Here is a 12,280-nt window from a genome sequence, read left to right on the forward strand (position 1 = left end):
GGCCGGGGGAGCGCGGCTGCGCAGAGCGCGCGCGCCGTGTGGAGAGCGGGGTTTGACAGCTGCAAGCTCAGCAGCAGCCCCGGCGGCAGCAGCGCATGGCTCGCGCGAGGGGAATAGCAAGCGGTGCAATGCCCCAGCGTGTGTGACCGCTGCGAGGGGGGGAAATGTTATACACACCCCGCTCCTCCTCCGCCACCTCCTGCCCGGGCTTCCCCCTCACTTGACCCGCCAGCCCAACATGCAACCCGGCACCTGCTAAATCAATAATGTACTAGAATGTCAGCGCTGAAAAAGGTAAGGACACGGTGATGGGTATCTTCTGTCTCATGCCGGTGAGTGCCCCAGGCTGGGGGCACTGCTGCTCCCAGGCTAATGTAGCCTCTGCAGGCGGGAGACCGGGGGCACGGTGGCCAAGGATATGCAGGACTTGGGGTGTCAGCATGAAGAGACGGGAGTGAAACGACTGGGCTGAGCGTGGATCTTGGGCTGCAAAGTCTGACAGACTCTTGTTAAAAACCATGAGAAGTGCAGCTGCTGAGCGCGTTTGGGGGCGAGGGTACAGCTGCTGCTGGGCTTGTTTTGTGGACGCAGCTAAATCCTGTTGGAATCGTGGGGGCGGTGTGGCTGTTGGGGGTGGAGTGCATCGGGGGTTTCTTGTGGCATTCTGGTCTTAGCAGGAGCTGCTTTGCTGCTGTCGGGTTGGGCGGGAGGCATCTGCAGCTGTGCCTCAGGAGAGCAACGTTAGAGAGCGGCAGCAGGTGCTAGCAGGGTTGTTGCAGGTCCTAGGGATGGGGCTGCTTCTGTTAGGTATCGGCGTGAGGGTTGCAAGAGAGGGTCTTTCTCGTTGCACTGCCTGGGGGCGCATCAGCTGCTGAGCACCGCTGGGATGTTGGGTTTGAGCAGCTGCTGCTGGGGTTGATGGTTGTCGCTACGCTCCCTCGGGTCCCAGCACTTCTGTGCTGATGAGGATGCAGCTGATTTTGGGGGCTGCCGCTGCGAAGCTCACGGGGCTGCCGCCGCCGCTGGGTGTCCAAGGTGCTGACCGGCGGCACAGGGTGTGAAACCGTCAGCTGCGGCTCTTCTTCCAGAAGGCAAGAGACGGTGACAATTGCGCTTTTTGGCCCCGCGTGCAAAAGTGGAAGCCCTACAGCTGACTGGAGCGTGAAACAGGGGTTGAGGGGATTTGCGATTAAAAGAAGCATTGCACAAAATGCGCGCGCGCGCCATGCCTGATAGAAACACACAGAGAACATGTTAAACGTGTATGTTACAGACTGACCAGCCCGGGGACGGGGGGGAGAGGGGGCTCCTCCTCCCGGATTTATATTCATGCAGTAGGGCAGAGTAAGGCTTTTGGCTGGAATGGAGAATTGGTGTGTGGGAAGGGGGACACCGTGCATCTGATTTCTTTGCCTGGAAGGGACGAAAGTGCTGTAAGCGAGGATGGTGGGTTTTCACAGACCATCATTGTAAGGGTTGCTATGTGAGGCTGAAACCAGAGAAAAGGCTGGTGTAACCAAGCCGCCTCCTCCACGTCCTCTCGGTGGTGTACTGCACTGGCGGCGGTTCTCAAAGGGACCAGCAATGAGCATTAGTCCCGGGGCAACGGCTTGGAGGTGGGGGGATGCTGGGGTGTGTGTGATTATCCTGTGTGCGGAGGTAACTGATAACTGGCTCAGCCCTGAACAGGGGGTACCATGGTGAGGGCTGCGCAGGGTGCTGCTAAAGGGAAAGGAGGGGCAGGGAAGGGGCTTGGAGGGAGTTTGGATTTGGCGAAAAAGGGGAGATCCATTTCCCTTGCTTGGATAGCTGAGTCCGGACGCTTTTCAGGAAATGGAACCGAGATGCTGCTGGCATTGTCCCTTGCCTGGAGCTGGGAAGCTGCCTGTTGTGGAGGGTAACTCTGGCTTTGAGGGGCGGTTGGCTTGATCAGTGCAGTCTGCATCTTGTATAGGAGACCAAATAAGGCTAAGGCAATAAATCATATTGCTTGTGTCTTATCAATGTAGCCAACTTGGGTAAGGTGAAGAAGCTCCAGTGACTTCCTCCATCTTTCTAAACAGGGAGATAAAAGGAGGGGCGGAGGGGACCCATAGGTCGAAATTATATCCCAGATAGGTGAGAGTAGCAGCCGTGTTAGTCTGTATCCGCAAAAAGAAAAGGAGTACCTGTGGCACCTCAGAGGCTAACAAATTTATTTGAGCATAAGCTTTCGTGAGCTACAGCTCACTAGTGACCAGAAAATATTGAGGATTGCTTTTCAGAAAGGCATGTTAAGTGCCTTTGTGGCAACCAAAATCACTTAAGCACTTGGCATTTTCATGCAGCTGCATTTGATGTACTAAACACGTTATGTACAGTACACTAAGTATTAAAAAAATTAATAATTTCACTACACTCTTTGTGGTGGGGAATCAATTACAAACTAGCATGTCTAATTACTTTGTGGAATAAAGGATTGAACACCTCTCTAGAAATCCTCTAGGGAGATAGACCCACACCCACACTCTCCCCGTACTGTAACAAAGTCAGATCTAATCTCTACATAGGAATATCATGACTGGAAAGTTATAAAATACTTCTAATATGCCCCCCCCATATCTTTCGTTGCTCTTGGAAACTAGTAGATTATATAAGGCTTGTAAAGAGGAAGAGCCAATAGTCATAGCAGTTCAGCCTGTTGCCTTGATGCTAAAATGAAGAAGTCATTAATCAGGATTTTCTATCAGCCAAATTGTCCTGTGGTGGCTGCTGGTGACTAAGGCTGTGTTAGCAATTGCGACAGATTTCAGTGTGTTTTGTTGCATTTTCTATTTCATGACGATTTAGATAGTGAATTTCAGATGGTGTGATCTCATCTTTAGATGCAGAGAACAGATTAAAATTTTGTATGCACCAAGTACATATTGGAGGATGAGGGGAAAAGGAGGAGTATAATAACAATTTGTAGGTATTCAAATCTTTCATCTCAGAAATAGTAATAATTACCCCCCCCCATCATTTTACCAAGACCAATATGTTCAGTAACATCAGTTATGCAAAATTCAGCTGAATAATATGCCAGCAAAAGCATAAAGAACTCCTAATTTGCACCTCTTTAAAAAAAGCTTCCCAGAGCCATTTTCTCCTCAACCCTCCTCTTATCCCTTGTAACTCTGAGGGGTTAGGATCAAATGGATGGTGAAGTTTTTCCACTCCAGTTGGATCCTTAGCACCCATACAGAGTCCCTCCTGACATGGGTAGTCCCATTAACTTCAATGGAAATACTGCTTTTGAATAAGGCTTTGCAGGATTAGGACTTTAAATTGTTTGTTTAAAGTTTAAACAATCCTAATATCAATTTTAGACCAAATCTAGTCATTCTGATTCAACGGGGAAATCTCACTATGCAAAGATGAATATATACATATCAAAAATTAGTCAAGATGATGAGACTATGTTTTATTTCTTTCATTGTCCAGGTTTTGACAGACTTTGCAATCTAATGATTTTACTATTAGGGCCCTGATTTTTTTCAGTTGTAATTTGTGTATTCTTATCCGTAAGCTCATTTTATATGTGTGTCTATCTTCAAGTGCATTATACATACAACTAGTGGCATTTTCCCCCTACTATTATAAATTCTTTTTTAACTCAGACATTAATTATGTCCTTTTTGCAGTTTGTTTCCATTTGTATTTTACTACATCACAGGTTTAAATTGGTTTACTATGTCTTGGAAGCAAGTGATAGTTGACACACTTCCAAATTAAAACAAAATCATGTGTTCCACTAAACTTGAATCAGTCTTGATTGTGTATACCCAGGAACAAGACTATCAAACTGAAGTGCTCTTTAATTGATGGTGTGTTTCATCTATATTTCTCTGGAAGTTATAATGCTGCAAAACTGGAGAACTGACAAAATCTGAAGAAATCCAATACTTCAGATCATCTACATAGGGTGACCAGATAGCAAGTGTGAAAAATCAGGATGGGGGGGAGTAATAGTTGCTTATATAAGACAAAGCCTTTAATATTTGGACATCTGGTCACCCTGTCTATGTAGATTATGACTAGAAGTATGAACACTTCTACACCAGGGCTTTTCTTGAACATGTGAAGGAGCCCAACTGTAGATTACTGACAACCCTGGTGTGGGTTATTTTTTTCCTAGGGTGGTGTGAGCTTAATTCTTTGTACTGTGTCCTGCAATACACCATGGGAGTACATTAGCTGTAAAGGATTGATTTTAAGAAATGATTCTAGATGTGCTGCAGCTGTTGAAATTATTTTCTAATGCAAATATATTCAAGATACCTAATGTACGCTATCAATTTCCATTCAGTATTTGTGTTCTCTCTGGAAAGTTATTAGGACAAAACGGGGGTAGTAGAAGATTTCCATTTTTTGTACTTTCAGAGCTCAGCAATTATACATAAAGAAAAACCTATTAAAAAGTCATTCCACATGGAGTAAACAAAGTATTTAGTTTCATGAATGCAATTTTATATTTTTCCAGCTGCATTATTTTTAAAAAGATCAACCAGATTTTATTACTTTTTCTTTTAAAAGGGATTTTGTTGTTTTTAGTCATGAATCATTTTGTATGCTCTTGAAGATATCTGGTTTGTCGTTTAAAATTGTATCAGATTATGTTAATGATTTTATGACTGAGTGTTATGCACTGGAGAGTTAATTCTGAGTGTTATATTCAGAGCCTGTGTGATCCTAGAATAAAGAATACATTTATTATGTCTGCATAATTTAACTAAACAAAAAATAAAGGCTAGATCTGTCAAATGTAGTTGATTCTATTTGAGATTTTTTTTAGCATTTTTCCTTAGTGCTATAAAATGCTATTTGCATGCACTTTTCAAGCAATATACCTAATTTCCATTAGGAAAAAAATGTAGGAAATACTTATTGACTAGCTTCTTATAATTTGTAGTCCTACTTTGCAGATTATTTAAATATCTAGTGTAATTTTAAACTACATTTACAGTGAAACCTTTTTTAAATAAGCACTCAGTAAACAAAGAGTACTTAACAGAGGTGATCAGGAGCAGTACTATATTAAGCAAGAGCCAAAATCTACAGAGTGGAGCCCTGGCCCTGTTGAAGTCAATGGCAAAACTCCCAGTGATTTCAACGGGGCCAGGATTTCACTCACAGCTTTTACTTAGGAAAAAGTCCCACTGAATTTGAACAATGTTAGATATTCTCAAGACAAAAAAAGTTGCTTGATTAGGGTTTCAATCTGCAAAGTCCCGAGCACCCTCAGCTCTGACTGAGATCACTTGAGGCATAATTGTATTCTAATAAAGCCCTCACTCATGCCTAAAGTCAAGTTACTGGAATATTCATTAATAAAATGTGATAACTGTGAAGGCAAGTGGTTGCTTTATTAGGTATTCAACATATGTGATCCTGAAAGGTGCTGAGCACTCACAACAATTTTTAAATCAATACTGGATGTTTTTCTGAAAGATATATTAGAGTTCAAATAGGATTTCCCTGAATTAATTCCTATGTCCTGTATTGTGGGGTCAGGAAGGAATTTTCCCCAGGTCAGAGACCCTGGTTCTTTTCCTGACTTTTTTCTTTTGCCTTCTCTGCAGCATGGGGCATGGATCACTTACAGGTTTAAACTAGGGCAAATGGTGGATTCTCTGTAACTTGAAGTCTTTAAATCATGATTTAAAGGAGGAGGCCAGACTAGATGATCACAATGATCCCATCTGGCCTTGGAACCTATGACAAATTCCCATTGAAATTCAGCACTATGAGATCTCCCTTACTGTCTTCATCGTATGTTGATTATCCTGATAGAGCTATCCCTTCTCTTCACAAGTACAGCATTTTACTCTAATAGTGGATGCTACAATAATATTAGAAAGGGATTCATAAATAATATCTTCCGTGATGGAACTTTGGCTTGATAGAGAACTTTGTTAGAATACATGATGCAGAATACTCAATGGAATAATTTTTTTTAGGTTTAAGAAAAGTGTTAAAATTGTGCACCTATCTTTACTATGCAAGGGGGAAAATCTTTTGCAGTTAAATGTAGTCAAAGCAATTTCTTTTTATGACTGTTATAATCCTATAAGTAATTTTGGTAATAGAGAGAACATTGAAACGTCCCTTTTTTTTCTATGGTTTACCATCAGGGGCCTCTTTCAAACAACATCAGTCAAACAAAAACAGCTGCTGCAATTTTAGTGCATGAACAAGACAATCCTTATTAGCTACTTCCGTTCATCACCATAGTGAATTAGCTTATTTAAACATGCATGATAAAACAGACGATTGTGGCCCATTAAAGCAGAAAACTAATGTTAGCCCCTCAAGTATGATGGTAACGATACTTTATATCAGTTGTTAGAAATCTACTATACAGAACAAATATTTCTGTATTAATACAGTATTTCATTATTAGGATAGAGGGAGGACCTCTTCCTTTTAATATCGGGGGGGGGAATAAATGCTGTATAATTTACCTTGCTAAACTCAGATATCCATGAACCATACAGCTTCCTTTCCTCCACTAGTTAAGAATACCTGTGTATAACATAGACAGTATGTCAACAGCTATGTTCAAACATAAGTATAACTAGGTATGGATGAATCAGAATCCCTATTGTAATAGACCTGACTGTGACTACAAATGGTCATGCTACATTCCATATATACCTCAATACTAAGCGTGTGCCCCCTGCACCATATTACACTTCAGCAGAACTAATTATTGTTATGTTTCTTTCTCTGACTCTCAGTTTTTGCCTTTTTGCTTTTATCTGCTCTCTGATTTCCTAGATACTATACTTCTTACACAGCTTACCCAACTATTCCATTTTCCTCACTGACTTTTCCTTTTTCTCTGTCTTGGTGAGTTTTGAGAAGTGAATTGCAAATAGCTTGTGTTCTAGCTGTGTTGGTCCCAGGCTATTAGAAAGACAAGGTGGGTGAGATAATAAAAGATATCTTTTATTATCTCACCCTCTTGTGTCTCTCAAATAGTTTCAAGCAAGACACTAGCCCTTAGATCTCCTACTAACTTCTATGTTTTATAGCCACATTCTTCTATCATTTAAAAATATTTTTCCTGTCTCATTTTCATAATGAAATGTGTGACACAGAGGAATATTTATTTCGAGGCTGCAGTCACCTGATATGGGTCAGATACGCTAATAGTTGATACTCTCATCACAGAATGGGAGTCAGCATCCACTAACTCCAGTGACTGCTTTTACAGCTGTTACTAAAAAAAAATAACTGGCTAATCTGACAATAGTGAAACTGATTACATACAAAATGCTATCAGAGGCTCAAAGTAAACAAATTGAAAGAGTAAACAAAATATTTCCTCTTTACTCTTAGTTGTCATGGGTAACTTTAGTAGGTAATTTTTGTTCATGGAAGTATTTTTTTATTAATTGACATTGCCTCTTTAAGTAGTAATGGCATTTGAAGATGGCATTTGCAGTATAATGAGAGCAGCTTCTATGAGCACATCAGTTTGTGCACCTATATTCCACAGTGAGCAGTTGGACTGCTTTGCCAGTGACGGTACTGTGGTATTAAATTCAAGCAAGTAAAAAACAAATGATGTTGGGTAATTTGGTGCTTTACAGAATCATCATCAGTCAGGTACCAGAGAGGAACAGTTTTGTATTAGTGGGTGTCTTGTTTCAGTAAGGAGTAGAATGAAGTTCCCAGCTTTCATGTCATTCTCGTACCTTCACAAGTAGCCCATAAAAACAACATAAAACAAATTGCTTCAGTAGCCTGTGTGGAGGTTTTGTTCCTGGAATGTTGTTCTTTGAATGGAAGGCAGGAAAGAGAGAGAACTCTCCACTTCCTTTTTGCGCTCCCCGGGCAACCCAAAAAACAGACCTACGCCCTACCCCTGTTCAATCCTTGACAATTTATGGTTTAATAAGCAACTGGGATATGAAGCTATGTAGCATAAACTTTGGTACACATCAGATTTTGTCTAAACAGAGCCCTAAAAGAGTAGGAGAGAAGCTGACTCATTTGTTTCATTCACTTAAGGTTCTGTCTACACTCAAAAAACAAAACAAAAAAACGTGTTCTGACTTGGGTTAGATAACCTGACTTAGCTAACAAATAGCAGTGAAGATACAGCAATTTGATTTTTAAGTCAAATTAACAGGTCAAGTGTAAGCCTATAGGGCAGCCTTGAGTTGAATTCAAACTGCTAACTTAAGTTAAAAGCTGAATTGTTGTGTCTTCACTGCTATTTTAACTGGGTTAAGAACACCTTTTTTGCAGTGCAGATATGTCCTAAGGGTGAAATTCACTCTGTGCAGTGGATCAGTACAAGGCCTATCTTGTATTCTCTGCACAGCAGTGGTTTTCACCCTAAATGAACGAATAGAGGATGATACTAATTATCCTCACTCTGATGGGAAAGTAAGTGATGTTCTCCTCTTATCTGAATTGTCTTTCTCCATCTCACTTCCAAATCTTATAAATCTGCATTACCAGTAGCTTTCTGGATCTTATTTCATAAAACAGGAGATATCAGTAAAACAATTACATTTGAGGTCTCTTGTTTGTCTACATAAATTCTCTTCCTTCTATTCCCCCTCCTTGAATAGGATCTCTGATTGTAACATGTAGTTTTAATTATGCTTACCCACCTTAGTAAAATGTTGTCATCTACAATTGAAAAATGCTACATATATGCAAAATATTATTCTTTTCCACTGGCTGGTAAGTCTTTTGGGCTCTCATTGGTGAGAAGGATGGCTGCTAAGCTCATAAAGCTCATTTTCCCTTTGGAGTAAAATTCAAACCTCTCGGTTTTCAGCTCTTGCTGGCTGCTGGAACATGAAGCTGGCTGCATGGTTTCCTTCATGGCAGCTCATAGCTCTATCATCTAACCACTGGCACATTTTTCTGGCTGATTAATTCTTACTTGGATTTGCTATTTGTGTGTTACTTAAAGGCAACTAATTTTAAAAATTTATTTTAATGTCTTGGAGGTTCCATCTAACACTGAATCTGATATTCTTTCAATCCAAGGAGTTGCTCTTAACTATTTCAGCTTTAAGAGGGTAATTTTGTACTAAAGAGATTTTGATAATAAAGAACCTACTCTTAATGAAGTTCTCGGAATGGCTAAATGGAAAGAAAGCAGCAAAATCAATTGGTTCAGAAATTTAAGTTTGTTGATTTTATTTTCTGAAATGGAAGCAGACAAAGAACATATGATCTGCTGACTACCAATCATTTTTTAGTAAGTTCCATTTGGCTGAAGGTTCAAAGATTCAGACAAAATAGCTATTGTTCATTAATATTGGGTAGATTATTTTATATGGGATCTTAAAACAATTTGTTCATTTTGGAGATTCAGCAGATATTCCTGACAGAGTTGCTTATAGTAGAGTATTTAGAAAGTGCACCTGTGCATTTAAAAGTCCAACATTGTTTATGTTATGAAGTGAGAACCCAAAAATTAGTAAACCTGAGAAATTAAGAATTCCATCAGTGATGAGATCCTAATTCTGCTAATAATGCAACATTTGATAATACTGTATCTAAGACTAATTCAGTCAGTGTTTCCCCCAAGTATTAATTTAGAATTTATCCTAAAAAATCCCAATATTTGTAGGTATTCACTTCTAAAAGTGCTGCTCTAATATCTCTGGACTACTGCAATATCTTCTTCCTGTAGATCAATACACTCTCAACACTGACCTCTTTAGGGAGAGTTGCAACAACTAAAATCCTTCACAACTTCACTGGAATTGAGGATTAGCATATTAAAGATTTTTGCCTTGTCTTACTTCAGAATGTACTTGTACCTCCTCTCCCTCCACCCATTTAGTAGGGGAAACATAGTACATGAAGATACAGGATCTGTAGCAGGTTAATAAACTGCAGGGAAATACAATATTGAACAGGACCAACCATAAATATGGTAGGTTTACTTTACTGAAAGCTTTAGCCTGATCTAAGGCTAAACATTACTCTACCATCTTCTCCATAGCCCAATTTCAAATATTTCCTGCAAACTACACAAAGTGTTTGCAACCTTTAACTGCATTTTAGTGTCTGGGATGTAATAGTTTCCCTGCTGTCTTCCCCAAACTTTTGGCTAAAATGGAAGCAAAAAAATTTGTAATCCATGTTCAAAAGGACAATAGACCTCCAATTACTGATATCTTCCAATTCCCGCTTTTCTGAGTTGGGGGCGGGGGGAAGGGCCTTCATAAAAGGAAGTTTTCAACTTGCCTCCAGTCAAGGCATTGGTGAAAGTCCATGGAAGCACCATAGGAAAGGGATCAACAAATCTCTGATTTTGCCATCTATGCATCAGCCCCAAGGGGAGTTTCCTTTATTGACAACATAGCTGCAGGAACTTCTGTCTCCCCTGTTAGCCTCACAAGCTAGTACCATTCCTCATCTGCCAAAGCAGGAAAACGTGCAATAATAGTCAACAACTTGCTGCTGCTGAAAAGGAGGAATGTTTTATCCCTGAATGAGCTCACTGCAATACTCTGCTATACTGAGGTAGTTCCAGCAGGTCCCTACAGACCTGCCATGTTAGGATTCTGTAATTCTACCATATCCCACTGCATTTTTTCCTTTACATCCTGTAAATACATCAGAGGAGGCTGCCCTGCCTTTTGTCCCGAAGTCCTTTTCGAATGTAGCTGATTCCAGCTTTCTCCTTTGATATTAAATCATTTCTTTCTTCCTTTAAGATCCTCCTGTCTACTTTTCTCTAGCTTGTGGTCGACTATGAACTCCCAAATGACTCTGCAATGCTAAATAACACTTGTAATCAGCTGTATTTCAACATTGCGAAAGAAACATACAGAGGGCACCAAGTTGCACATGGTCAGTTTACACCATTTCATCTGGGATGCATAAAACTCTTGACAGTTTCTCGTTCCATAAAGATGCCTTCAACCTTTCTAATTATCAACGGCATTATTGAGTAAACAAATATTTAGTGTCCAGTAACCTCAGCCAAAAGTCCCATTCAACCTGAACCAAGCAGTGGTCAGAGAACTCTACAGGCTGCACCCACATCTTGTATCACTGAAGTAGGGTTCACATACACCTGTCCAATCGACTACTTGATTCCCTTTTAAAAAAAGCCCCGGCCCTTCTTAAATGAGAATGCCCGAAACATTTTGTAACTTTGTGGCAACTCATACTGCTTGTAAATACGTTTCATCAACTCGTAAGACTTTAGGTTATTTTGTCTGTTGGTCACTACATATAAACTGTTAAAATACCTCCCCCCCCCGCCCAAAAATAAATCCAGCTGTTGAGCCAGCAATAAGAAAGGAATAGCCTCCATAAAAAGGATCTTTCCTCAGCTTTTGATGCTATGGGCTGTTCATGGCAACACAGTGATACCTCACACCCAAAAAATAGAAATCAAATAACAACCCCTTTCCTAGTTGCATTTCTGCAATTCTCTGCACCAATATTGCAGATGTATAAATCTTACCATTACTCCATCATAAGTAGCAGGCCCAGTGGACCAGAGGGATGGGCCCCTCCTCCAAGTCCTCTGAGCAACCAAAACATCTTTCCTAGAACATAATCTTGTTTCTTGGATCTCTACTAAATCCAAACATGGATATAAAAATCTAAAGACCCTTCAAAATCTGAAGACCATTTGCCTCCAGCACACATGCAGGATGGAGCGCACATTCCAAATTGCTATTTTCAGTAACTTCTAAACAAAGGCTCAGGTCTGAGTCATCACAGGTACTTGCAATCCCTGTCTAGTTGACCATCTTGGTACTGTTTTTAATTTCTCTGATTTACCCCTTTCTCTCATCCTTTCCTTTTTGTCCCCTCCCTTTTTTTGACTGATTCATTAATCTTCAAAGTCCCAGATCTTGATCCCAAAGAGCATGGTTCTTCCTGAAGTTGCTCAAGTTTAGTAACTCCCCAATCTTCATCCCCCAATAAATGGGCTTGCAGGGCAGATTGACTCAAATCAAAGCAACTGAAATCACCAATTTTAATCATGATTTCAATTAGCAAGTAGGAAACCTTGATTTAACTCATTAGTTTTAATTGTGTTTTGGATTTGTACTTTTTAGTTATTTTCCTCAAGAAAGATTGATTCTCATTTGATTTGCAGCTAAACATGTTGATTTGCAACTAAATATAGCCTTTACATTAAGAATTGATGCCTCTTTTTGCTAACCAGGATGATACACGCTATTAAGACACATTTATTTAAACAAGTATATAGTGTAACTGACATGTATTCAAATTCTTATTTTTTACTTTTTGTTGT

The 12,280-nt window shown here is 40.2% G+C and overlaps 1 protein-coding gene across 4 annotated transcripts in view; it reads left to right on the plus strand.

Moving 5' to 3' along the window:
• The first annotated feature begins 39 nt into the window (after positions 1 to 39).
• The window catches only part of DLGAP2 (DLG associated protein 2), a 701,029-nt gene continuing 688,788 nt past the window's right edge, over positions 40 to 12,280 (plus strand). For all 4 annotated transcript variants that reach the window (XM_048845341.2, XM_048845340.2, XM_048845342.2 and 1 more), the window contains exon 1: positions 40 to 294. Coding sequence is in view for 3 of the 4 variants with exons in the window: in XM_048845340.2 (XP_048701297.1) it covers positions 277 to 294 (18 nt within the window). In the remaining variant the exon portion in view is untranslated. The remainder of the gene's footprint in view (positions 295 to 12,280) is intronic.

This window comes from Caretta caretta, chromosome 3 (assembly GCF_965140235.1).
Source record: "Caretta caretta isolate rCarCar2 chromosome 3, rCarCar1.hap1, whole genome shotgun sequence".
NCBI lineage: Eukaryota > Metazoa > Chordata > Testudines > Cheloniidae > Caretta > Caretta caretta.